Source organism: Castor canadensis, chromosome 13 (assembly GCF_047511655.1).
Source record: "Castor canadensis chromosome 13, mCasCan1.hap1v2, whole genome shotgun sequence".
Taxonomy (NCBI): Eukaryota; Metazoa; Chordata; class Mammalia; order Rodentia; family Castoridae; genus Castor; species Castor canadensis.
This window is the reverse complement of record NC_133398.1, coordinates 7,432,998-7,459,407: the sequence shown is the minus strand read 5'-3', so window position 1 is coordinate 7,459,407 and position 26,410 is coordinate 7,432,998. Positions and strand designations below refer to the sequence as shown.

At 54.8% G+C, this 26,410-nt stretch overlaps 3 protein-coding genes across 16 annotated transcripts in view; 1 reads left to right on the top strand and 2 right to left on the bottom strand.

The window, feature by feature from the left end:
* The first annotated feature begins 2,407 nt into the window (after nucleotides 1–2,407).
* On the top strand, nucleotides 2,408–14,197 carry Pkn3 (protein kinase N3). Of its 7 annotated transcripts, none has more exons than XM_020152657.2 (22): nucleotides 2,408–2,524; nucleotides 4,420–4,648; nucleotides 4,831–4,976; nucleotides 5,524–5,635; nucleotides 5,718–5,845; nucleotides 6,057–6,240; nucleotides 7,623–7,772; nucleotides 7,851–7,960; nucleotides 8,052–8,195; nucleotides 8,833–8,908; nucleotides 8,980–9,148; nucleotides 9,340–9,442; nucleotides 9,555–9,622; nucleotides 10,046–10,109; nucleotides 10,257–10,348; nucleotides 11,767–11,943; nucleotides 12,485–12,547; nucleotides 12,650–12,726; nucleotides 13,083–13,225; nucleotides 13,303–13,410; nucleotides 13,566–13,646; nucleotides 13,750–14,195. In XM_020152657.2, exons 1-22 carry the CDS (start codon nucleotides 2,501–2,503, stop codon nucleotides 13,960–13,962), a joined length of 2,661 nt encoding a protein of 886 aa, XP_020008246.2. In that variant the 5' UTR covers nucleotides 2,408–2,500; the 3' UTR covers nucleotides 13,963–14,195. The 7 variants fall into 7 exon arrangements, with proteins under 7 accessions (XP_020008246.2, XP_073909137.1, XP_073909134.1 ...); XM_074053036.1 differs by having other exon boundaries at nucleotides 13,566–13,599; nucleotides 13,747–13,972; XM_074053033.1 differs by having other exon boundaries at nucleotides 2,453–2,611; nucleotides 13,128–13,225; nucleotides 13,750–14,197.
* On the bottom strand, nucleotides 14,159–17,072 carry Zdhhc12 (zDHHC palmitoyltransferase 12). 2 transcript variants are annotated; one of them, XM_074053071.1, is made up of 6 exons: nucleotides 16,769–17,072; nucleotides 15,698–15,834; nucleotides 15,261–15,335; nucleotides 14,893–15,059; nucleotides 14,800–14,827; nucleotides 14,159–14,754 (listed from the first exon to the last, which is right to left on the bottom strand). In XM_074053071.1, the coding sequence occupies exons 1-6, from the start codon at nucleotides 16,866–16,868 to the stop codon at nucleotides 14,467–14,469; spliced, it is 795 nt and encodes a 264-aa protein (XP_073909172.1). In that variant the 5' UTR covers nucleotides 16,869–17,072; the 3' UTR covers nucleotides 14,159–14,466. The 2 variants fall into 2 exon arrangements, with proteins under 2 accessions (XP_073909172.1, XP_020008378.2); XM_020152789.2 differs by lacking the exon at nucleotides 14,800–14,827 and having other exon boundaries at nucleotides 16,769–16,946.
* Nucleotides 17,073–18,014: 942 nt separating this feature from the next.
* The window catches only part of Zer1 (zyg-11 related cell cycle regulator), a 35,883-nt gene continuing 27,487 nt past the window's right edge, over nucleotides 18,015–26,410 (bottom strand). For 6 of the 7 annotated variants that reach the window (XM_074053044.1, XM_074053041.1, XM_074053040.1 and 3 more), the window contains exon 16: nucleotides 23,267–24,835. In XM_074053044.1, the coding sequence (XP_073909145.1) occupies nucleotides 24,778–24,835 (58 nt within the window). In that variant the 3' untranslated portion in view covers nucleotides 23,267–24,777. Of the gene's footprint in view, nucleotides 22,439–22,984; nucleotides 23,154–23,266; nucleotides 24,836–26,410 lie in introns of those variants that run through there. The other variant, XR_012440759.1, reaches the window with a different exon arrangement.

Here is a 26,410-nt window from a genome sequence, read left to right as displayed (position 1 = left end):
ATTGTTCTGTTATACAGAAGAAGGCTTTCAGAATTTCCCCCCCCTTTAGCTCTATGGATCAATCCCAGGGCCTTCTGCATGCTAGGCACACAGGTGCTCTACCTCTAAGCTGCATCCCCAGCACTGCAACAAAATTCCTTTCAGAGGAGTGAAGAGCTATCCACTTTGTACTTCACCCAACAGTGACTATTTCCTTTTTAGAATACTGGTTATGGAGGCTTAACAATTGTAGTTTTGTGATTAGAACAAGAATAATTGCAAGGATCTTTAAAGTGGAGGGTGTGTGCCAACTTGATTGGTTAGTGACATTGTGTACTCAGGTTCTACCCAGAAACTTAATGCAGATGGACTGGTTGCAATAGTGAGAAGGCAAAAAGTTGTGTGACTAGGAAAAGTTTTCCTTATGTGGCCTGTAGGAAGTTTTAGATTTCTTTCAGGTTGACTATTCAAATAGTCTTTTTTCCAGTACTGGGGCTTGAACTCAGGGCCTCACAATAATCACTTGATTTGTGTGAGATTAGACACTCTAATCACTTGAGCTATTCTGCCAGCCCTTCTTTGTGTTGGGTAGTTTCGAGATAGGGTCTTGTGAACCATTATGCTCCTGCTGGCCTCGGAACTAGAATCTTCTTGACCTAGCTCAGGACCTTCCAGCTCCTGCCTTGGCCTGGTGTGCATGAGTTGGTGACCTCTGCTTTACAGAGAATGAATGCCTCCTGAGTAGCTAGGATTACAGGGGTTTTTTGGTTTTTTTGGAGGGGTGGGACTGGACTTTGCTTTTCCACTTGCAAAAGCAGGTGCTCTAATCCTTGAGCCACACCTCCAGTTCATTTTGCTCTGGTTATTTTGTGGATGGGGTCTTGAGAACTGTTTGCCTGGGCTGTCCTTGAACCTTGATTTTGAGCCTCCTAAGTAGGTAGGATTACAGGCATGAGCCACTATCCTGTGGGTGTTAACATGAACTGTTTTCCTAAGAATTGTAATGTCAGGGGGTAAGTAGGATTACAGTCAAAAGGTGCGCTTGTCTGGTCGGACTCCGCCAGCAGCCCCACATTGTTTGCCTTGAGTTCCCCCACCCTGAATGAATTTCCTGGCTTCTGCTACTTCACTCCTTTCCCTTAGTGGGAGGCAGTGGAGTCGACACTTAACGGTAAACCTGGAAACATTTAATTCAGCTTTCTGGTGCAGGAGGTGGGTTAATGGTCCTGGAGGGGAAGAGTGAACAGTAAACGTTAATTAGCTGGACTGATTCCATTATTGGGAAGGCCTGAAGGGGGGGAAGCTTGCTGGTTTGATTGTTGGGATTTTGACGTGTTGAGTCAAAAGGTGAGGTGCTTTTACTTCTTAGTGATGGGAAGCATTCAGCTCAGGACAGCTTGAGAACACTCCATTTAAAAAGCCTAGTATGTGTCTGGTGCTTGTCTTAGTGTGTCAGTTTCAGTTTTTTGTTGTTTGACACAGGCTCTCACTATGTAGCGGAAGCTGGTCTTGAGCACAAGGCTCCTCCTTGCTTCAGCCTCCCTAGTGCAGGGAGGTCACACATGCTCCTGTGTGCCTTTGACACTCACTTCTGACCCCTTGTAGGACACTCCTTCCAGTGAAGTCAGGGCACAGATTGCTAGTAAGCACTGGTGCCAGGAAGTGGCATAGGCTAGGCAGTAAGACCCAGGTTGTCCTGGGCAGGCCACTGCCAGGGCGCCGCTGTGGATTACCTTCCTGAGAGAGTGGCTATTTCTTAGGGTGCAGATATCTTCTGGGTAGACGGACTACCTCGCGCTCCAGCTGGACCTGCAAACTCAGTCCGTTGAGGGATTTTTCCTGAGAGAAGTTTGGTTCACGTGTAGTTTTTAATTTGCCATTTGGGTGAGGCTTTACTTTCTTTTCACGTACATTCTCATAGACTGATACCTAGACGAAACAGGCACTCCATGGGGGCGACAGACTGGGCATGGCCCACTTTACACCGAGGACATCCAAAGGGAAGAGAAGGACTTGGAGGAGGCCCAGCGCACGGAGGGCAGGAGTCAGGTCGTGGGTGGCAGAGCTGCAGAAAGGGGCGTCCCCAGCAGACTGCACCCCAGACGCGTGGTCTGGCGCTCGGCGGCTGGCAGGGGGCGCTGTCCCCTCTCGGGCCGTCCCCTCTGGATGGGCGGCGGGTCAAAGCTATAGCCACCGGGGAAATGCAGCCTTCCATCCCCAGGAGCATCAGCGTTAAGCCGAGCGGGAGCTGCAGCTGCAGCAGGCCGGGCGCACCGCCCCGCATCCCGCCGAGTTTCAGACGCTGGACGACGCGGGGGCGTTCAGGAGTCGGGGTCTCGGCGCTGCACCCGCGGCGGCCGAGAGGCGGCGCTGGTCCCCAGGTCCCGGCGCGTCTCGACAGGGGGCGCCCGATCCCGCGTCGCTTCCCGGGAAGTTTCAAGTTTGAAAGTCTTGGCACAGGGGCCGGGGCTTCCGGAACGGGAGTGGAGGAGAGGAGGGGCCCCGAGGCCGGAGCGGCGCCATGGAGGAGGGGGCGTCGCGGCAGGTGAATGGCGCTGGCGAGGCCGGGCGGAGCGCGGAACCGAGGGGTGCGGGCCAGCCTGGTTTGCCGCCATGCGCGTCCCAAGCTCAGGTCGGATCTCCAGCCCCGCCCCCTCCCCCGCGTCCCTGTACGCGACACGGTCTCAGACTAGACCTGAACCCTGGGTTACAAGTCGTTCATGTTCCCTGGGTGATTCAAAGTCTCTAGTCGGCCAGCTCCGGGACATGTCCGAAACCACAGTGTGCAGGCTGGTCCCCAAAGTGTCTTAAAATCGGTTCTTCCAGGTGGGACTCTAAGGCCAATGGGAATTAGCCGGGAAAGCCACGAGGGGTCTGCAGGCAGTTGAAGTGCGTGGGGGCCGAGGAAGGTGTGCGCTTATGGGGGTGGACTCCGAGCACACCCGCACTCCCACCGCCAGCACGCCCGCATGCTCCCTGTTGTGTGCGCCATGGGAGTCGCCTAGCCCAGCTGTGTGCGGGAACCTTCTTGTACACAGAGGGTTCCAGAACGTGGAGAGGGTCCTGTTCCCGCCCTGTGTGTGCTTGTGTACCACTGAAGACTGTGTGTGCTTGTGTCCCTGAAGACTGAGAGCAATTGGGAGGGTAAGGTGGGGACATTTGTGTACAAGACAGGCTCAGGAGAGCAGAAAGCGGGAGGTGTGTGTGTGTGAGTGACGTTAGAATTCTAGCCCAGGGGTGTTGGGGGTAAGGTGCAGTAGACCTCACTCCAGTGTCCCCACTCCAGTGGCTTAGGCAGCCCGCAGGACTAAATCTCCCACTCCCCCCCCCTTCCTCCGGAGGTCCCTCTGCCTGTTCCAACAGTAGCTTGTACACATTTTCCAACTTCCTGAGAGCCTACGCCCAGCAGCAGTGGCTGAGTGACTCAGGACCCTGGTGGCTGGGCCCCCAGCTCCATGAGATCTTTGTTTGCTCAGGCCTTTGGCTCTGGCCTTCTCGCCTGAGGCCGTCAGAGGATTTCCTGAGCCTCGCCCTTGCCTTCTAACAGCCAGCCAGGCCAGCTGGCCCAGCTGTGGGGTGGGGGGTCCCTGAGCTGGGTAGCTACCTTTCCACGGGGCTCAGGAGATGGATGGAAGAGAGGTAAGACAGGGACGCTGCCAGAGTCCTGCTGTGTGTATGTGTGTGTGTAGTGGGCTGCCCTGGTTGAGGTCAGCTTTGGCACTGATCAGTTTGCCATGTTGCCTCTGGAGAGGGGGTTTTCCTCTTCCTGGTTTTGATCTGGTGAATAGTGAGGAAGACTTCCACTTCCTCCCAGAGCTGAGCTGGGAGCAGGCGCCCCAGCCCCTCTCGGTGTCCCTGCTTTGCCACAGAACAGCAGAGGAGCAAGCTTTGGCCTCTTAGGCCACTGGCTGGCTCCTGCATATGACCCTAGGTGAGACCCTTCTTGGTGCTGAGCTCTTGCTGGCTCTCAGATTCCACTTGGTTCCCACACATAGCACAGTGTGCCTGACAGGGAGAGGTTAGGGTCCCGCACACATGGTGGCCTCTCCTCTGTGTAGCCACTGGGAGGAAGTTGCTTAACCTCTGTGTCCTTTCCTCATGTATTTGGGGATAACTGCTTGTAGGGACTGAGGGTGTGGCTCAGTTGGTAGAGCCTTGCTCAGCCGACCCTGGGTTCCATCCCAACACTGCCAAAAAGTAACTGCGGTGGGGATGCTGCTGGAGAGGCTGTGAGGAGTGCCGGGGCAGTGCATGCGCACTCCTTACACTAGAACTGGCCCCTGACGGGCACCATGGCAGCTTTAGCAATCACCTTCTCACAGCCTAGGTAGGTAGCCAGGGGATTTCCAAGCTTCTGAGCAGAGATGCCGCAGTCTGTGCTGTCCAGTCGCTCTTGCTATGGAGGCCTGCAGGCCATGACTCCTCTCTGTCCTTCTGCAGCCTGGGCCTGGCCAGCGGCCTCCCAAGGACGAGAAAGAGGTGATTCGCAGGGCCATCCAGAAGGAGCTGAAAATCAAGGCGGGCGTGGAGAACCTGCGTCGTGTGGCCACAGACCGCCGCCACCTGGGCCACGTGCAGCAGCTGCTACGGTCCTCCAACCGCCGTCTGGAGCAACTGCATGGCGAACTGCGGGAGCTGCACGCCCGTGTTCTGCTGCCGGGCCCGGCTGGTGAGTGAACAGATCCTGTGGGACTGGAGGCTCCTGGCCTTGGCCTTGACCTCTGTGTAAGACTGCCTCCCTCCCTGAGCCTCCTCCCATAGTCCTTGCTTCTGATATGCCCAGGAGGGGAGGGAAGAGAGAGCTCAGTGAGAGGGGTCTTGGCTCTGGTGACCTGTACTCTCTGCTCCCAGAACCTGTGGCCTCAGGACCCTGGCCACCGGCAGAGCAGTCAAGAGCTCGGCACCTGGAGGCTCTACGGAGACAGTTACAGGTGGAGCTGAAGGTCAAGCAGGGGGCTGAGAACATGATCCACACGTGTGCCAGTGGCACCCCCAAGGTTAGATTCCTGGGGTCTGATGGGGGAGGCACAGCCCTGGCCTCCAGTCTGATGGGAGAGACTTGGCTCTTAGATGCTGGAGGAATATAGCTCCAGCCCCTATTCTGACAGGCAGCTGCAACCTAGTCATTGACCCTATAAGGGAGCTACAGTCCCAGTCCTTAGTTTGATGAGGAGAGTGCAACCCCAAATTCCAGTTGGGTGGGAAAGTGTGATCCCCAACCCATAGCCAACAGAGAGGGTCCAACACTGACTGATGGAATCCCAGTCCAGTCACCAGTCACAGCTCCCAGCATGATGGGGGGCGCTGTGCCTCAGAGTCTGTGTAACAGGAAGACTGAGCCCTCACCCTTGGTCTGATGGGGGAGACTTCATCCCAGCCCTTGTCAGTCTGATGGAGTAGGCTCTGCTTCTCTCCACACTCCACACCTAGTCTAACCGGAGGGGATTGGCTGTAAGCCTGGTGTGATGGAGGGAGGCTTCTTGGTCTGATGAAAGAGGCTCTGGCCCAGCCCTGTCTGGTGGGGCATATGTCACCTCCCCACAGGAGAGGAAGCTCCTGGCAGCTGCTCAGCAGATGCTGCGGGACAGCCAGCTGAAGGTGGCCCTGCTGCGAATGAAGATCAGTACCCTGGAGGCCAGTGGGTCCCCTGAGCCAGGTGAGGAGGCCTTGGGAAGCAGGGAGGGCCAGGTCAGGCAGGGCTGAGGGCCGAAGGCTGAGCGCTGACCTCCTCTCTGCAGGCCCTGAGCTGCTGGCAGACGAGCTGCAGCACCGATTGCGCATCGAGGCTGCGGTGGCCAAGGGTGCCAAGAACGTGGTGAAGCTGCTGGGTAGCCGGAGAACACAGGACCGCAAGGCTCTCGCAGAGGTCAGGCCATGCCCCCTGCCCTTGCTGCTCTTCTCTGAGGGTCTGCTTGTCTCCAGTCCACACTCTGGATGTGGACTGTGCCCGGCTGTGCAGGGTGGCAGTTAGGAGACAGGACAGATGTGTCGAGGCCTCCCATAGAGGGGTTTCCAGGAGTCTGGGTCCCATCCTGCCCTGTACCCGAGGCCTGTCTCTACCTATGTCTCCTCTGTAGGCCCAGGCCCAGCTCCAGGAATCCTCCCAGAAACTTGATCTCCTACGGCTAGCCTTGGAGCAGCTGCTGGAAGGTCTCCCTCCTGCCCACCCTCTACGCAGCAGGGTGGCCCGAGAGCTGCGAATGGCTGTGCTTGGGAACCCCCAGCCTTCAGGGACACTTGTGAAACCTACCGCCCTGACAGGTAGCCGGGAGTCCTTTCCACTTCACAGGTCCCCTTCCCTTTCAGGGGGGACCCTAAAGCACTTTGGGGAAGAGTTTGTATGCTTGCCTCACAACTCATTAGCTGTGTGACCTTGGACAAATGACATCTCTCTCTGAACCTTAGTTTATTCATCTATAACATAGGGATGACAATAGCACTACCTCATAGGGTTATTCTTTTTCTTTCTTTTTTTTCTTTGGCAGTCCTGGGGTTTGAACTCAGGGCCTTGTGCTCGGTAGGCAGGTGTTCTACCTCGAGCCATGTTCCTAACACTGCTGTGAAAATTCAGTGACTCGTTACATAGGCAGAGCTAAGCACAGTGCTTGGCAGTGCCCAGGGGTGCTCGTATTTAAATAAGTGACTGTCAGGTTAAAGCACCAGCATGGAGCATCAAAGAGTGCTTTCTGGAGGAGGTGACGTCTGAGCTTAGTCTTGAAGTGTCTTAAGGAGTACTTACGGTCAAGTACACAGGTAGAGGAAGGCAGAGGAAACAGCTTGTTCAAAGGCCTAGAATTCAATTGTTTAGGGTTCCCTCACATCACAGTTCCTGGCTGGGTCCCTTGGTTCCTCAAGTTTTTTTCTTGTTTTGTTTTGTTGGTACTGAGGTTTGAACTCAGGACCTCGTGCTTGCTAGACAGGCACTCTACCACTTGAGCCACTCCACCAGCTCTTTTTTTTTTTTTTTTTTTTTGAGGTACTGGAGCTTGGACTCAGGACTCAGGGCCTTCACCTTGAGCCACTCCACCAGCCCTATTTTTGTGAAGGGTTTTTCGAGATAGGGTCTTGTGAACTATTTGCCTGACTGGCTTTGAACCACGATTCTCCTGATCTCTGCCTTCTGAGTAGCTAGGGTTATAGGCATGCGCCATAGGTGGCTGGCTGAGATAAAGCTGTTAGTGACCCTGAAAATGAGCCTACTCAGTTGGCAAAACAGGTTTTATACCCTTTGGGGGAGGTGGAGCATAGGTGGGACTCACTGTCACTGTTCAGATAGGGAGACTGAGGCCCAGTGAACAAGCAGGGCAGGACACGGGATGCCAGGCTTCCTGCTCCTTCCCCAAGCTCTTGTGCCTGCTTCTGTGTACTGTGTACTTGAGGCCATGGTGCCCTCAAGGCCTCCAGCACCAGGCAGCATCCTGCCCATCCTGTCGTTGTGCACGGCCTGACCAAGTGGGTCTCATAGCACTGTGTCCTGTGGCCACAGGACTATTTGCTGCCCGGTTGGGGAGAGCCACTTGGTCTGTCCTGAGGATGGCAAGTGGTCTGCGTCAGCCACTACTTGGAGAGGATGACATCCCTGGGGTCCCAAGGTGCCCTGGTGGTGGCATTTGACAAGGTCCCCTGTGCACACTCCTCAACAGGGACATTGCAGGTGCGCCTCCTGGGCTGTGAGCAGCTGCTGACAGCTGTGCCTGGACGTTCTCCGGTGGCCGCACTGGCTGGCAGCCCCTCTGAGGGCTGGCTTCGCACGAAGGCCAAACAGCAGCGTGGTGGTGGCAGTGAGCTGGGCAGTGAGTAGGGAAGGAGCCGTGGGGGGCAGTGGGGACCCCGTTATGGACCTGCCCTGAGCCCTGGCTCTGGTCCCATAGGTGAGGTGCTGGCCGTGTTAAAAGTGGACAACCGTGTGGTGGGCCAGACAGGCTGGGGACAGGTGGCTGAGCAGTCCTGGAACCAGACGTTTGTCATCCCCCTGGAGCGAGTAAGGCTGATCTTTCCTGGCCATGGGCCACAGGGTGGAAGGTCCCCAGATGGGAGCTGCTGCCATCCCTCAACCTGGCCTCCCCGTGTAGGCCCGTGAGCTGGAGATTGGGGTGCACTGGCGGGACTGGCGGCAGCTATGTGGCGTGGTTTTCCTGAGACTTGAGGACTTCCTGGACAATGCCTGTCACCAACTGTCCCTCAGCCTAGTGCCACAGGGGCAGCTCTTCACCCAGGTGCTGGCTGCCTTCTCCCCCTCTTCCCTGACCTCTGACCTGGTGGGCCCTGGGTGCCGGACTAGAAGGCCCTTTGAGACTGTGACTCCCCCTCTCCCCATAATTGTTGAAAATTGAAAACCAGAGACAGGAGGTCTTCAAGAACAAGGATTCCGCCAGGCACCTGTGGCTCACTCCTGTAATCCTAGCTATCAGGAGGCAGAGATCAGGAGGATCACAGTTCGAAGCCAGCCCAGGCAAATAGTCCCACGAGACCCTATTTCAAAAAACACTTCACAAAAAGAGCTGGTGGAGTGGCTCAAGCTGTAGGCCCTGAGTTCAAACCCCAGTACTGCAAAAAAAAACCCAAGGATTCCCAGTGCTTTATATGGAGCTGTTTGGAGGCCTGCATCCCTGTCCTGAGTCTGCCAGCCTTCTGTGTGGCAAGAAGTCACACAAGTGCCTAGACAAATGCCTCTTCTTTGGTCCTCAATTTCTCTGCTGGTGCCAGTGAGAATAGGGAACAACTCTCTGGGTCCTTGGGGCTCTTGCACCTATTGATTGGCATTGGGAGCTGGTACTGGAGTCCTAGGGTAGAGGAGGTGCCGTGGCAGATGGGACAGGAGACTGGTTTTCAGCCCTGCCTTTTCCTCTGCAGGTGACCTTCTGTGACCCTGTTATTGAGAGGAGACCCCGGCTGCAGAGGCAGAAACGCGTTTTCTCTAAACGCAGAGGTGGGGGACTGCATGGAAGGGCAGGGCTGGGGTCTTCAGGGTGCTGGGACTGAGTCCCCCCTCTCCTCCAGGCCAGGACTTCCTGAGGGCCTCCCAGATGAACCTCAGCATGGCAGCCTGGGGGCGCTTGGTCATGAGTCTCCTCCCCCCGTGCAGCTCACCAAGCACAGTCAGCCCCCCCAAAGGGGGCCCTCAGACCCCCGCTGCACCCCGAGGCGCTTCCGACCTTGCTTCCCCAAGGTGAGAAGCCACTTTCCCCACACTGCACACTTCTCTGCAGCACCTGCCTCTCCAGGCTCAGTGGTTGTCTGTCTTTCTATCCCTCCCCAATGCCCACTCTAAGCCTTTATGTCCCCTGCGTGACTATGTGTCTGTCCCACCAACTGTTCCATTTTCTTGGCTTTGGCTACATGTCTGCTTCCTCTGTACAGTAATTTCCTGCCCAAGAAGAGCCCCTTGGGGGAAGACATGAAGCCCCCACCCAAGCCCCCGCGCCTCTTTCTGCCCCAGGAGCCAACTCTGGAGGAGACTCCGGTGAGGGCCGGTGGTGTTGGTAGACCCAGGGGCTGCCAGGACTGGGGGTGGCCAGCCAGGAGGCAAAGAGGGAAGGCAGCCCTGCTCTGCCCTGATTCCTCTTCCTTCATAGTGCACCAAACGCCCCCACATGGAGCCTCTGACAGGACTTGTGTCCATCCCAGCTGCTTCACCCGCCAGGTACGTGTTGGTTCACTTTCACGAGAAGACTTAGCCAGGCATTTGGGTAGGTGCATAACACTCTCAGCTTCTCCTCTACTTGCTGAGCCATGACACTGAGTTCCAGCTGTGCAGACAGCCCAGGAGTTGCTGGGCGCTAGTGGCTCATGCCTGTAATCCTAGCTATTCAGGAGGCAGAGATCAGGAGGATCAATGTTCAAAGCCAGCCCCAGGCAAGTAGTTTGTGAGACCCTATCTTGAAAATACCCATCACAAAAAAGGGCTGGTGGAGTGACTCGAGTGGTAGAGCACCTGCCTAGCAAGCATGAGGCCCTGAGTTCAAACCTTTATTCCTGCCAAAAAAAAAAAAAAGGGTCAAGAGTGGCTCAGGTAGAGGTCTGACCTTGGTCCCACATGGCTTCTTGTGCCCTTTCTCTTTCGCAGGAAACCCCCTCGACTTCAGGACTTCCGCTGCTTGGCCGTGCTGGGCCGGGGACACTTTGGGAAGGTAGTGAGCTGAGGCTGCTGTGGAGAGGGGTGGGTAGGCCTGGCACATTAGCTGGAAGGGAGGTGCTGGGACCTAGGTAATGGGTGGGGGAAATGAAGACTCCCTGTTCTGCCTTCCTGGAGCCCAACCTCTCTCTCTGGTTCCCAGGTCCTTCTGGTCCAGTTCAAGGGGACAGGGAAATACTTTGCCATCAAGGCACTGAAGAAACAGGAGGTGCTAAGCCGAGACGAGATTGAGAGGTGGGTGGTGGGCCAGTGTGGACTCCAGGCACCCAGGCACCTGGCCCTAGAGGGTATCCTGGATGACTGGCCTGGGCTCCAGAAGGCAACCAAAGGGCCCTGGGGCCAGGCAGGCCTGGGTTTTCTTTCTGGCACCTGAAGTTGTGTATTGTGCACCATTGGACAGACCCCTGTTCTCCCAGCACCTCACTGTAGATTCTATTAGCCTTTCTTCCTCCCTCCCTCCTTCCCTCCCTCCCTCCTTCCCTCCCTCCCTCCTTCCTTCCTCTTTCTTTCCTTCCTTCCTTCCTTTCTTTCTCTGTCTCTCCTTCCCTCCCTCCCTCCCTCCCTCCCTTTCTCTCTCCTTTCTTCACAGTACTGGGGTTTGAACTCAGGGCCTCATACTCTACCAGGCACACAGTCTACCCCTTGAGCTACTCTGCCAGTCATGTGAATCCTTGATATATGGAAACCATCACCCAGCCTACCTGACACTTTATTTATTTATTTTTGGCAGTACTGGGATTTAACCCAGGGTCATACACTTTCTAGGTAAGTGCTGACCCACTTGAAACAGGCCCCCAGTCGTTTTGCTCTTTTTTGGTTGTACTGGGTTTTGAACTAAGGGCCTCATGCTTACTAGGCAGGTATTCTATCACTTGAGCCACTTTGATAGCCCTTTCTCATGTTGGGTATTTTTGAGATAGGGTCTCGCGAACTATTATCCCAGGGCTGGCTTTGAACTGCAATCCTCTATGCTTCTTGAGTAGCTAGGGTTACAGGCATGAGCCACCAGTGCCTGGCTATTCCTTTTGATTTTAGTTTGGTTTTCAGAAAGGGTCTGTTGCTTACTTTTCCTGGACTGGCCTTGAGCTATGACCCTCCTACCTCCACCTCCTGAGTAGCTGGGATTACAGACATGTACTATCATATCTGGCTTGTTTTGGTTTGTTTTTTTGGGGTTTTTTGTAGCACTGGGGTTTGAACGTAGGGCCTTGTTCTTGCTGGGCAGGCTCTCTACCACTTGAACCACACTCTCAGCCCAGCTTGCTGTTGAGATAGGATGCCATCAGCTTTTGCCCAAGCTATCCTTGAGCTGAGATCCTCCAGACTCCCCTCCCAAGTACCTGGAATTTTTTCTTTTGTGTGTGTGTGTGTGTGGTACTGGGGATTGAACCCAGGACCCTGAGTATGTTAGGCAAATGTTTTACCACTTGAGACATGCCCCCAGCCCTATTTCTGAGATAGGGTCATGCTACATTTGCCATGGCTGACCTCAGTTCTGTCTTCCAACTCTCAAGTAGCTGGGATTACAGCCTGACCACACCTGGCAAGTCTGACGCTTTGAGGCCCCAGCGAGCTACCTATATACTGTGTGGTGGCAAGACAGGGCCCCTTGAGGTTTTCCATTCCTCTAAGACCTTTGCCCTCCCCTGCAGCCTGTACTGTGAGAAACGAATCTTGGAGGCCGTGGGGCGCACTGGGCACCCCTTCCTGCTATCCCTCCTTGCCTGCTTCCAGACCCCTAGCCATTTCTGTTTTGTGACTGAGTTTGTGCCCGGGGGTGACCTCATGATGCAGATCCATGAAGATGTCTTTCCTGAGCCGCAGGCCTGGTAAGTCTCCCTCCCTGCTGCCTGTCTCTTCCAGCAAACTCACTGATTCCTAGCTGTCTACATGGTCCTGCTCCCTCTAGGGAAGTGCAAAGGGTCCTAGAGGCTTTGGTTCAGTTGTCACATCTATTCAGGCAGCTGCGGATCGGTTCACTACTTCTTAGGATTGCTGCAGAGATGACAATAACACTTACAGATGGCCTAGGGTGGGGGTGGCAGTTGGACTCTGGAATTGGAAAGACCTGACTTAGCATGGCAGCTCTGGCCCTTGTTGTATGACCCCAAGCAAGTTCCTCATCTGGAGTTTCAAGCACTCTCATGAGTGCACGCTGCTGGGAGGATGCCAGGCGAGCTAGGTGTGTGGAACACTTGGCCTTAGGTCCTGACTCAGGTGAAGAGTCCAGGAAGGCTGTGCTGTGAGTGTGCAGAAACCTTGGCATGACCTATGGCCTTCCAGCCCAGGCATGATGCTTGTTTGTCCAGCCTCGCGCCCACATCTGACTCTGGCCAGTGGGCCTGAATTCTCCCTCTGTGTCCCCTCCAGCTTCTACCTGGCCTGTGTGGTCCTGGGGCTGCAATTCCTACATGAAAAGAAGATCATTTATAGGTAGGTTTTGCCCCAGAGATGTAGGGGTGGTGCAGGGTGGGCCAGGGCAGCTGCTGGCCCTGGGCCTCTCAGCCCCTTTGATCTACCCCCCCTTGCCCTCAGGGACCTGAAGTTGGATAATCTTCTGCTTGATGCCCAGGGTTTCCTGAAGATCGCAGACTTTGGGCTGTGCAAGGAAGGTGGGGCCACCTGTCCTGGAGTGAGAGTCTGGTCAGGGTTGGAGAGGGCATTGGTTTCTGCCTTCTGTGTGACCTTGGCATGTGAATTTGGCTGAGACTCAGCTGTCAAATAGTGCCATTGTGACTATCCCCACCCTCCAGAGTGTGGGGCAAGGTTTGGCACAGGGCTGACTACCTTGGATCGTAAAGGGTTGGCACTAATTTATTTTTCGGAGCTGGGGATCCAACTCGGCCTCACACATGCTAGGCAAGTGCTCTACCAGTGAGCCTCACCACCAGCCCTAGCACTGTTAGAACAGAGAGGTTGTAGTGAAGGGGTGGTGCCCAGCAGGCATTGGTATGGATGTTGTTTGTAGGGATTGGCTTTGGGGACCGAACAAGTACCTTCTGTGGAACCCCAGAGTTCCTGGCTCCCGAGGTGCTGACCCAGGAGGCCTACACACGGGCTGTGGACTGGTGGGGGCTGGGCGTGCTGCTCTACGAGATGCTGGTGGGTGAGGTGAGTGCTGGAGTGGGGTTGTGTGGGCCTCTGGAGCAGGGTGGGCTCACAACCCTGCTGAGCCCGTGTCTCCACAGTGCCCATTCCCAGGGGACACAGAAGAGGAGGTATTTGACTGCATAGTCAATTCAGATGCCCCGTACCCCCACTTTCTGTCAGCACAAGGGCTCGAGCTCATTCAGAAGGTAGGTCTCATGAGGTCCAGGTAGACCTGGTGTACCAGTGGGCTATGGCTTGTATGCCCTGTCACCACTTTGGGGTCCCCAGTTGAAGTGGGACACCCTGGGTGCTGCTGTGGCCTAGAGCAGAGTGCCTTAATTTGGCACTTGCCTTCTGTCAGCTCCTCCAAAAGTGTCCAGAGAAGCGCCTGGGGGCAGGAGAGCAGGATGCCGAGGAGATCAAGGTCCAGCCATTCTTCAGGGTGAGTGGCCAGTGGTCTCTAGTGCCTGGTGGGGTGGGAGGCCTGAAGTGAACACCAGGTCTGCTGTTTCTGCCATCTCAGGCTCCTCTGTCCTTGTCCCCAGACCACCAACTGGCAGGCTCTGCTCGCCCGCACTGTCCAGCCCCCCTTCGTGCCTACCCTCTGTGGCCCTGCAGACCTGCGGTATTTTGAAGGCGAGTTCACTGGGCTTCCACCAGCTCTGACACCTCCTGCCCCTCGAAGTCCCCTCACTGCCCGCCAACAGGTTGCCTTCCGGGACTTTGACTTTGTGTCGGAGCGATTCCTGGAGCCCTGAAGCTCCTGCAGCACCTCTGTATCCCGGACTGGTAGACCCCGACTTGGTCATCTGCACACCCTGCCTTTCGGCTCAAGGCGGACTGCTACTGGGGCTTTCCTCAGTGTCACTGGGGAAAGTATGTCCCACCCCTCCCACCACGCCTCCTCTGCCTCCTAGTGACACGTGGACCAGAAATGGCGCCAAAGCAGAGTGGTTGGTTTGTCTTTTTAATACTTGACTTGCTTTTTAGATGATTAAATTTGCAATATTGTGCAGCACTAGCAGTAAACCGCCCGAGGTCTGGGGTCCCCAGCCCCCCCCTTCCAGGTCCTTTTCCTTCCCCTCTTCCTCAGGAAGGCAGAGGGGTGCCTCCTAAGGCAAGGATTCTGTCTGGATGCTCTGCTGAGGCCTGGGAGGCGCGGACAGGAGTGGGGAGCCCAGGCCCTCCGGGGCTGACCCCAACTAGTCCAGCCCCCTCAGCCACCCTAGACAGCCTGGCTGCTGCCTTCCTCCTCTGCCTCCTCAGCCCAAAGGGTCTCCCAGGACCCCGAGGGCCAGCCACAGAAGAAGTGGGCTAGATTGCGAGTCAGGCCACGGTCGAAGGGGTTGCTGGAGCGCTGGCGGAGGTAGGCGATGCGGTGCGAGGAGATGAACTCCCAGGTGGTGGTGTTGCTGGCAACCAAGTAGAGGTGCGAGGCCAGGAGCAGGCCGGCCACCAGTGATAAGAGGGACAGCAGCAGGAAGGTGGCAAACAGGAGCCCACTGGACCTCAACCACAGCCCCCAGGGCTGGAAGAACCGGAGACCGGACCTGCAGGACGGACCAGGAACTGGAACCGGGGAGGTTGGGAGGAACCCGCCTCAGTGGGCCCAGAGAGCCAGGGCTCTGTGCACACTTGTGGGTGCATGCAGCCCTCACTCCCCCATGCCTGGGCACAGTGGCACCTACCATGCCAGGTACAGGCCCCACAGAAGCACCACCAGCTGGAGGGCCAGGTAGGCCACAAAGAGCGGGTGGTTACGCTCCCCCACGCAGTTCTCCATCCAGGGGCAGTGATGGTCATAGCGGCGGACACAGCGGCGGCAGTCACGACAGTGCCGGGCCCGGAGGGGCTGCTGTTGGCACAGGGGGAATCCAGGCTCAACACTTGACCCCAGCAGGCCCTCCATTGAGAGGCGGGCTGAAGGTCAGGGTCAGAGCCTGAATCTGGGAGGCCTTCCTGGAGGAAGGGTGGGGCCAGGGCTCTGGGACAGGAGGAGATCAGGGAGTCTCAGTTTTGTCCTGGCCCCTCCCATCGGGGGTTCTGCATCACCCACCAGCACCAGGCAGTATCTGCAGCGCCGAATGGGGATGACCTGAGGAACCATAGCTGTCTGCTCCTCCTTGGACTCCTGAAAATGAGGGACACAGCATAAGATGGGGTCCCTTCGGGAAAAGGATGGCACTGATGGGCGTCATCTTAGTGACCGGCTGGGCTGTGAGTGTGGAGGGTTTGGAGCCTATTCCACGTAGAATGGAGGTGTGAGTAGGTCAGGGTGCCCTGCAGATCTGTGTAGCCTTTGCAAGGTGCTTCTAGTTTCTGGGTCTTGGCTATTTCCTCTTTGCAGGATAGGGTCTAGGGCTGGCAACCTCTTGCCACTGAGCTGCCCCACAGAAGCCCATGGCACAGGGGCTATCATGGAGACTGTGACCAGAGCCTAGATTACCTGTTGACTGGAGGAGGGGGTTCAGGTCCCCAGGGGCCCCTGGTTACCTGGGGCTGGGGCTGAGTGTTCACGTAGCCTGGGTCCATGAGTGACACAGCCAAGTACAGCAGCAGGGAGCCCAACACCAGGAGTAGGAAGGTGAGGGGCAGGAACAGCTCCCCCTGCTCTTCCCATTGTCGAAGGGCTGGAGAAGCAGAGAAGGGCAGTGAGACCGGGGCCCAACAGGACGGGCAGGGCTGGGCGCAGCTAGAGGTGGGGAAGTGGCTGAACAAAGCCTGGCAAGGAGCTGGAGAGGAGGAAGTGGAGGGAGGAGGATGGGGGAGGGTGAAGAGGCCAGGTCTCATGGACGCAGGGAGACAGGACAGTAGTCCTAGGAGAGCAGAAAGGAGGGTGTGGACAAGTCTGGTGACCATGATTGTAAAAGGGAGCAGAGAAGGAAGATTTTGGAGGGAGTCCTTTTCTGATGGGGAGACCTGAAAACCTTTTTAGGCTAAAGGGTAGAGGAGGTGGGGACCAATCAAGGAGGGTGGGGGGCTGCTGTAAGGTGGTAGGGAAGGAAACTGCCTGTGGAGGAAAAGCACCTGGTAGGGGGCTATAGAGAGGAATGATGGGAGGTGAGGTGAGCGAACGGGTGCCACATAGGAATATGGGAGACCAGCTGTCCCCCCACTAGGGGTGTTCTGCCTGAGGGTGGGGAGCCTAGGCTTGGGCAGCTAGGGGGTGTGGCTGGTTGCCAGTACTTGTTGGTCCTTATGGTCTTATGCACTAGGTTGGGAATCTGTTCCTGGTAAGGATGGGATGGAGTCTAGGGTCAGTGAAAATGCGGGCTCTGATCGGTCCTTGGACTTGGTGGGCTCCGCATGGGTCTTGGGACTGGGACGGACAGGGTATCTGGACGTGACAGGAAGATGCTGGGATTAATTAGAGATCAACTGGGTATCAGGCGAAGAGCAGGTGGCCCCGAGACTAATAGATGGGGAAGGAGCCTCAGGATTTGGCGAGATGGAGCGAATTTCACCATTTTATCTTTGGGGATTAGGCGGAGTCCCAGTGAGACCCAAACGTGGGGGAAACACTCGGGATCGGGTGGATCTGGGGTCGCGCGGTGTCCGGCTCACCGGTATCGTGCAGGAAGAGCACCAGTGTTATTCCCCAGGTCAGCACGGTGTGCCCGGTCCGCACCAGGACCCCAGGGCTAAGGAGCGCCCACGGCGCCATCGCCTCAGCCCGGGGCCCCACCCGGAAGAAGCGGTCAGAGAGGCGGTCCCTCGGAGGGAGGTGGGCCGCGGCCACCTGAGGATTGGTAGATCTAGGGAGTGGGCGGGGCTTGACTGGGTTAGGGAGGCTGCCTATTGGATGGCAGCCGCGGCCGAGTGGACCCTCAAGCCAACAGGTGCCTGAGGAGGCTGAGGGCGGGGCCGGCGCGCGCGCAGCCGGTAACTCCCCCAATCCAGGCCCCTCCCTGTCCCCCCGCCCCCAGCCAGGTAACTTTCGAAAGCCCGGGAGCCGGCGCGCGGCTCCACCCCGTTCCCCTGGGCTCCGCCCTCGCGGCCTCGCGAGGATCCCGGCGCTGGAAAGACCCAGGTACCCGCTGATTCCAGAAGGCAAAGTCAGTGCCCACTTCAAAAGTGTGGTAGCCAAGGTCTGGCCACGGTTGGTCCGTGATGACATCCATACCTCCTATTCGTTTTCGGATGTTGCAAACGGATGGTGGAAAAGGGGAGGTCCGTGGTGCAGATTCCGAGGGAACGGCCCAACTTGGGTTGGAGTCCCTGGCTTACCTGAGTGTTCTCGGGCGGGTTACGGAGCTCGCTGAGCTTTCTACCTCCATGGCGCGGGTGACAATAGTACCCACATCCTAAGGTGGATGGGAGGAGTAAGTGATGAAAGCGCAGTGTCCCGCACGGACGGCCATGTCTCCCTGCTCTCAGCAACCACCTGGGCCGTGCCAGACCTAAGCGAGTTTGACCTTCCCTGTGACCCCAGGTCCTTCCCCAGCCTGCCCTCACCCTCCACGGCGTCCTGACCGGCCCCTCCTGCAGCCTGCTCTTGTCAGCTGTTGTTTTGGTCAGTTCCACTTCCCCTCTTCTGTAGGGAACTGACTTCCCAATCCATTGTGGTTCTGAAAGGATTGCCCTTCACCCCACTGCGGGGATGGGGGGATGTGACTCAGCAGCGCCGATCAGAATCATCCCATGAGATTACTAACCCCACAAAGAAAGGTACATTCTTTTGGCTCTCAGGCATAAGGCAACCAGCAGCCATCGTTTACATTCTGTGGGGACTCCTACCTACTTCAGGATCGAATGAGGACAACTTACAAAGAGACAGCGAGATGATCAGTATTAAAAGAGGGAGTGAGAGTTTTAGCATTGTCTGGGCTGTGCCTGAAGCCAGTTTAACCACTACTTTGCCCATTTGAATTCCCCCTTTTAACTAAGCTAGAATTGGGTGCCTGTTGCTTGCAGCTCAGTCCTGGTCACTGTGATGGATGCCTTTTTTTTTTTTTTTTTTTTTTTTTTGGTGGGACACAGGTTTGAACTTAAGGCTTTGTGTTTGCCAAGCAGGCCCTCTACTGTTTGAGCCATACCTCCAGTCCATTTTGCTCTAGTTATTTTGGAGATGGGGTCTTAGGAGCTATTTGCCTGGTCTGGCTTCGAACTGCAAACCCCCCACCCCGCAATTTTAGCCTCCTAAGTATTACTTGCGAGTGATATTACGAGGGTGAGCCACCAGTGCCCTGCTGGATGTATGCCTTAATATGCAGAGTCAGCAACTCAACAAATAATTCTGAAGCTTTTGTGAGTCAGGCATTGTGCTGGTGTCAAAGGTAAAACTAGATGACTAGTTAAAGTCGGCAGGACAGATTTTAATCAGTAATATATGATTGTAACAAGGAAGATGGTCCAGTGTGAACTCTTTTTTTCCTTGGCAGTCCTAGGGTTTGAACTCAGGGCCTTACATTTGCTAGGCAGGCACTTTGCTGCTTGAGCCACACCTCCAGCCCTTTTTGGTTTAGGGTATTTTTTTTAGATAGGGTCTCCCCATTTTTGCCTGGGGCCCACATTGGACCTCAATCTTCCTACCTCTGCATCCTATTTGGAATTATAGGCATTTACCTAGCTTATTTGTTGAGATGGGGTCTCCCTAATTTTTTGTCTGGGCTGGCCTCAAACCACAATCCTCCTTGTCCTCCACCTCCTGAGTAGCGGGATTAACTAGATTTCTATTTGTACAAATGTGACCAATGTTTAAAAGGTAGAATGAGACAACAGAGGGACAATGATGGGGAGCCAGGAAATGAAAAATGACCAAGGGTTGGTCAGCATAGGTGCAGCCTAGGTCTGCTGAGGCTTTGTTAGCTAATAATGTTGGAAGTTACGATTTTAGCCTCTGGGCCTCTGATGATTACATGTCAGAGGAGCAGCTCTCAAGTCCTTGAGGATGGCTCTCTTGAGTTATAGGGGATACATACATACAAAGGTATAGAGAAACAGTTCAGAAATATAAGGCCATTTATTTACTAATTTATCGGTACGGGGGATGAACCCAGGACCACATATGGTAGGCAAGCACTGTACCACTGAGCTTTTAGTAAGCTGTAAGGGAGAGGGTGGGGAAAGGGGTAGCTATTGCCATGTGATGGCTGGAAAAGACAGTATATTGGCTTTTTTGTTCTTTTTGTTGTTGTGCTGGGGTTTGAACTCAGGGACTACATACTGAGCCACTCCACCAACTCTACCAGCCCTTTTCGTGATGGGTTTTTTCAAGATAGGGTCTCGTGAACTATTTGGGCTGCTTCAAACCACAATCCTCCTAATCCCTGCCTCCTGTGTAACTAGCATTATAGGTGTGAGCCACTGGCACCCAGATGAAATAGTAAATTGTTTTGGCAGCCTTGACTGGGTGGTTAAGGGGAATCTAGGGTTGATACTCCTAGATGACTTTGAACTCTTAGAAACTATGTTAGTGTTTAAGTCTTTTCATGTGAGGGGCAGGGAAGGGATGAAATCATTTCTGCTAACAGCCTTTAGTTTTTATAGACCAAGGTTGAGACACCATCAAGAAGAGGTGGGGCTAGGCACCATTTGAGAAGTGGAGATTGGAAAGATCACAGTTTAAGTCAGCCCAGTGAAAAAGCTAGGGAGACCCCATCTCAATCAATAAGCCAGGCTTGGTGTCTTCAGTCTGTGGTTCAAGCTACACAAGAGGCCATAGGTAGAAGATCAAGGTCTGAGACTGGCCTCAGGCAGAAACAAAAAGCCCTACCTGAAAAATTACTAAAGCAAAAAAAAGCGTTGTGGGTGTGGCTCAAGTGGTCCAGTACCTGCCTAACAAGCATGAGCCCTGAGTTCAAACCTCAATACCAAAAAAAAAAAAAAAAAGTGGAAGTAGGGCACAGCACACAAGCTGACCAATGTCTCAGTCTCTTTTGGAATGGGGACTCTGAATCCTGAGTACAGGGAAAGAGCAAGAGGACCAGCTGGGGCAGATTCATCACCCTGATGGCAGTGCCGAGACCAGCTGTGGGCTCCCGTGACTGGAAGCCACTCTGTGCGTCTCCTTCCTGTGGCCTGGCAGACTAGCTTGTCCTTTGGTCTGTGTACCTGGCCACATCCTGACTTCCATGGTGGGTCTCCATTGCCCACATCTAGAGCATCCTAACAGACCCTGAGGCCAGACTGGCCCCTGTGTTCAGACAGCTCACGTCCAGAGCATGGCCAGGGCTATGCTCAGTGGTAGAGCACTTGCCTAGCATGTGTGAGGCACTGGATTCTATCCCCAGCACTGAAAAAAAAAAAAAATTAAGAAAAAAAGGAAAAAGGGGAGACAAGTCAGTTACAATTTGGGGGAAATTGGAGAGGGCAGTAGTTCCGCTCGTCCCAGGTGGGGTTTGTGCAGATCTACCCCACAGTAGAGTGGGTGGCGTCTGGTGGCTGTGATTTGATGACCCTGGCCTGGATCACTCACACCGACTGTATCCCTGAGTATCTTTTGCTCAATGTTGGGCTTCGTATAGAGATGTGTACTGATTCTGGTACCCAGTGGACACTGATTAAATGGCTTTCTGGTTTAAGTATCAATCAACTTTTGGAGTAGTGGGATGTGTTTGAGAGCACTGGCTGGCAAAATAGAATTCCTTCACCTGTGAAACAGAGGACTGGACGCTGGGCTGTAGTGAATGCTATAAAGCCCACTTGCTGTGGTTTGAGCATGTTATACTCAAATCTCCAAACTTTAGTCCCTTTTGTGGTGGAATTAAGAGGTGATGTTAGTGTAGGCAGCTCTGTAGGTGTGAGCAGCAGGAAGAAATACCCCAGGCTACAAGATTCCATTCTAAAGCCCAGATGGCCCACATCCTGGACAAAGAGATTAAGATAACGACCCTATGTCCTCCCCCTGGAGCACACACCCCTCAGCCTGGAAGTGCATACACCCTGTGCAGTCCTCAAACCATTTGGGGAGGGGGCACAGAGGATGGCCTCATTTTTGTACCACCTAGTAACCCCACACTACTGGACAGAAGCCCAAGTGACCACTTCCACATAGGCCTTTATCCAAACTGCTTGCCTCATGCCTCGAGGTATAATTGTTTTTTTTTTTTTTTTTTTTTTTTTTAGTACTGGGGTTTGAACTGAGGGCCTACACCTCAAGCCACTCCACTAGCCCTTTTTGTGATTTTTTTTTTTTTTTGAGATAGGGTCTATTTGCCCTGGCTGGCTTTGAACTGAGATCCTCCTGATCTCTGCCTTCTGGGTAGTCAGGATTACAGGCATGAGCCACCAGTGCCTGGTCCGCTTATGGTTCTTTGCTGTACCTGTGGCAGTGTGCTAATCTTAGACGTTGCAGCCAAAGAACCAAGAACCACCAGTGTTACCAGGGGTGAGGCCTGGATGTAGCTGGAGACCAGCAGCAGAGCACTTGCCTGGCGGCAGAAGGCTCTGTTCTGTGTTTCATCCCACAGAAGCTAGAGGAGGAGCTCCTGGCACATGTGGGAAACTTGTGTTTCCTTTCTTTGCTGTGGCATCTTTTTTTTTTTTGGTGGGACTGGGGTTTGCACTCAGGGCTTTATGCTTGCAAAGCAGGCAGTTGCAAAGCAGGGGCTCACCACTTGAGTCACACCTCCAGTTCATTTTTGCTTTGGGTATTTTGGAGATGGAGGTCTCAGGAACTATTTGCCTTGAAACTTGATCCTCCCAATTTCAGCCTCCCAAGTAGCTAGGATTACAGGCATGAGCCACCAGTGCCCAGCTACTCTGGCATCCTTGAGGCAAGTAGTCATCTCATCTTGAGTTTTAGTGTCCTTATCTATAGAATGATTTTTGTTTTGTCTTTTTTGCAGTGCTGGGGTTTGAACTTAGGGCCTATACCCTAAGGCACTCCACCAGCCCTTTTTTGTGAAGGGTTCTTTTAAGATAGTGTCTCGCAGAACTATTTTCCCGGGCTGGCTTCGAACAGTGATCCTCCTGATCTCTGCCTCCTGAGTAGCTAGGATTACAGGCGTGAGCCACCGGCACCCAGCATATGTGGAATGAGTTGTTGTGAGGACTCTGAGGAGGCAGAATGTACAGGAAGCACTTAGCACAAGGCCTAGCACAGACAAAAGCTTTGGCAGTGCCAAGTGGCCTTGGCAGGTACCTGGCAGGTGTTCCTGTTCCCTCCCAGCCATGGATGACCCACCAGTATTCCAAGGCAAACCACCATACCTGATGACTTTTCTGCCCAGACCCAGATGGGCAGCCAGTGGCAGGGGGCTCTCAACCAGGGAGAGAAGCCTGGTCCAGGCTCTGCCCAGGGGAAAGAGGAGGGTGGAGTCAGATTGCCCAGGAATGTTGAATCTGGTCCTGGTGCTTCACCTACAACCTTCAGTAACTGTCCCCACATGGGGAGTAAGCACCACACTCTGCCCACGCCCTGTAGCAAAGGTGGCCATATAATTTACTATCCCAATCTGGCACCTTTGAGAATGGGAGCACCAAGCTAGGATCATCCTGTGCTGGTCACGCCTGGCCCCAGCTACTTTCCGGCTCCCCTCACACTCACCCTTGGTTCTTTACCAGGCTGCTTCCTTGTCCTCCCTGGTGGGACACTTTCCCTAGGCCCTTGGGGCTAGGCCTGGCAGGTTCCACCTTTTTCCTGGGTTCAGCTCAGACATCCCTTCTTGGGAGAAGCCTCCATGGAGTGTGTGAGGGCTATAATGGCTCTTCCCTCTGTCCCCCAAGTGCCCCTGCTCAGCTACCTCCAGTCCTCCCTGACCCCAGCACACTCCAAACAGCCTGTAGGAGGCACCCTTCTCCTGCTCTCCTCACACAGGGTCATGATCTCCTACTTACCATCTATCTCTCCCATCAGACTCAGCATTCCTGCCAGGGGCCCTGTTGGTCTGATGTCCAGCCTTGACCTTGACCTCAGTGTCTAGGCACAGAGGCGTGAAGAGAACATGGAAGAAACAGATACTCCACCTCAATCTGTCACCTGTCCCCATTGGGTAGTCAATTGGGCCTGTGGGCACACAAACCCTCTTAGCACAGCCCTCTCCACCACAAAACTGCCCACACTCAACACCCCAAGCCTCTTTCCTGACCCCCACTGGCATCCCCATGCCACCCCCACAAAATGACACTCTGCTCTTCTGCACTTTGCACAAAAATGTATTTCTGTGACATCCCAAAGTACAGACATTTCCCCAGGTCCCTGGTGGTAAAGCGATGTGATGTGAGCTCTGCCTAGGGCTTGGCAGGGGCCAGAAAGGGCCTGGGGTGGAAAGGAGGGGCTGAGGTGGCCCATCCGCCATACTGGGGAACACAGGGCTAGGCCCTCTTGCCCCACCCAGGGGCAGAGGTTCCTGGAGGAGGGGCAACTTGCCTCTCCCTGAGTCCTGCTAACCTGGCCTGTGCTGCCTACAGGCAGACCCGGGAAAGAAGAGGGAGCAGAAAGCCACCCTGAAGGTTAGCCGTGTTCCCCAGGCCTGCTTCTCCCACACCGCCTCCTCATCACCCATGTGTCCCAGGAGAAGCAATTGCCAGTTACAGCAAGGGAGGTGCACAAGATGTTGGAGACATGGCTGCCTCTCATGTGTCTGCAACACAGCACAGGGACACGGCACAGCAGCTTCCCAGGGACAATTGGGGTGGGCAAAAAGGCAGGGAGGGCCATCCAAGTGCTGGTCTGGAGGTGGCTGCCTCAAATGGCTTCCTGCCTCAGAGAGAGCTAGGGGGCCCTCTGGACGGCAGGGCAGGCAGGGGCGAGTGAGGCAGGCTCAGTTCTGCTGGTGGGAGTGCCTGGGCACCTTGGGTGCTGTGGGCAGGTAAGGGCTGCGGAGCGAGGGAGCCAGCCCCTGGCCCTGGGAGGTGCAGGGTTCCAGAGCTGGGGCAGGTTCTGGGTATTTGGCAGAAGAGGCAGCGGAGTCTGCCCGACTTCTGACCATCCCTGGGCCGGGGCCTTCAAAAGCCTGGGGCCTGAGAGAGACTCAGAGGCAGCCTCCATAGCAGCGTGGCCGCAGGCAGGCCTGACCAGAGAGCAGTGGGCCACTACTCCAGGGGCCTCAGGGGCAAGGGCTGCTTGGCCCTAGGCCTGGAAACAGCTCACTGTCCTGCCCCTGACGGTTCACAGCCGGGAGCACCAAGGCTTCAGGGAGACCCAGTGGGGTTAGTTTTAATCCCTAAGCCCCATCAGCCGCACCTAGGAACCCAGATGGGAATCTCAGACATGGGTGGGCGGCATAGGGTGCTAGGCGGGTGGACAGAAGTCAGGCCAGGGTCTGAGCTCACTGGGAAAGGACCGGACACTCACAACGTTAGTCTGGCTGGGGCAGGAGTGAGTGTGGCAGCGATGAAGGCTTGGAGCTGGGTGGAGAATGGCCAAGGAAGCTGCGGGGACTCAGGAGGGTGCTTTTGCTTTTGTACAGAAATCATACACACAAAACTTCACACTGCCTAACAAAAAATAATATATATATATATAATATATATATCTCACTAATGTCAAGGAAAAGCATCGCTTGTGCAAAAGTCCCCTCTGTCTCTTCGTCCCATGGGAGGCTGTGGAAGGCGCCTGCCCGCTGGGCCACGTGAATGCTTCCTCCCAGCCTGTGGTCCGAGCAGTGGCAGCCGGGGGCTGGAGGCCTCTACCTGGACGTGTCCATGTTCTCCTCTCTAAAGTTGCTGCAGTGCTCAATCACTTTGCTGGAGGCAACAAGGGAGAGAGGGTTGGAGGTGGGTGAGCCTGCTCCTTCTGGGGACCCGCAGCTGGTTAGCAAGTGCTAAGAGTGATGCCGAGCTGGGGGCATGGCTTAGTGGTAGGACACTGCCTAGCATGTGTAAGGCCCCAGGTTCCATCACCAGCACCTCACACAAACAAAGAGTGATGCTAATACTGACCGAATGATGTGCACAGTGATGTGCACAGCACCTGCAGAGTACCTGTGGGTACCTTTGATGCTTGTCTTCCCCTCCTTCCTTCCTGTGCTCCCCTAATCTCCACCCTCAGTCCCAGTACATCTGTAGACACGATGCCCCAAGAGCTCAGGCCTGGCCTCCCAAGCCCTTTGGTCCTTTCTTTAATAATACCTCCCCTTTCCATTTTCCCTACACATGGGACCTTCTTTTTTCCAGTAGTCAACTGGAAGTTTCCAAATTGATTGCATGTCAGGTTCACAAAGAGAGACTTGCTCAGGCAGCAGGTCTAGGCGGAGAGGGCAGCTGTGTAGGCTCAAGGGTCCCTGAGGCTCACAGCAGTGTCCAGCTCAGTAGCTCAGTCTTTTGCCACTCCAGCTTCACCCCTGGGGAACTGCAGCCACTGCTGCTGGTTGTCACCTTGGACCCTGAACTGCTTTCCCAATCAGCACAAAGCATCTGGGTTTGGGGTCCACTTCAGCCTCCATGTGCCAAAAGGGCCTTTTCAGAAGGAAATGCAGAGTGGGCCAAGGAGCTGTAGCAGGCCCAGTGCCTTCTCCTGTTCTCTCCAGGCTCACTTGTTCCTGGCTGGTGGCCCAGACACATGTCTCAGCCTTAGGAAGCATTCGAGGGTACTGGCTAGTCTTAACTAGTGCTTCTCAAGCGCCTCCCTGTTTATCACAGATATTCTCAGCCTACCTCCCAGGCCTACCAGGAAAGAAGACCTAGGGGAGGGGCCTGACCACTTCTCACAATCTTTCCTGGTGATTCTTTAGGAAGATTCAGTCTGAGAACCACTCATTTACCATTTCCAGTTTTAGCTCAACCTTTGAGTTACACAGTTTCACCAAAAGTGATGGCAGAAGCAGTGGACGCCGGCAGCCCAGCACATCATTGTCTGGGGGACCTCTGCGCTCCAGTCCCCTCCTCCACACCATGCTCACTCTACACCTGTTCAGAGTTATGACCAAAGTCCATGGGTGACTATCCTCCCTTCTAAAACGTTCTAGAATGAATCCTAAGGAAGTTGTTACTGCTGATTCTGACATGTGACATCCCTGAACCCTTCTATGTACTGACAGAGCTGATGTTTTATTTATTTATATATTTCTCTCTATGTGTGTGTATGTGTATGTATATGTGTATATATATATATATATTTTTTTTTTTTTTTGATGGGTCTGGGGTTTGAACTCAGGGCCTCAAGCTTGCTAGGCAGGTGCTGTATCACTTGAACCACACTCCCCCAACCCTTTTATGCAGTAGTTATTTCTTAGGTATGGTCTCAAAGTTTTACCTGGGGCTGGCTTCAGATTGTGATCTTCCTACCTATGGCCTCCTGTGTAGCTAGGACCACAGGCACAT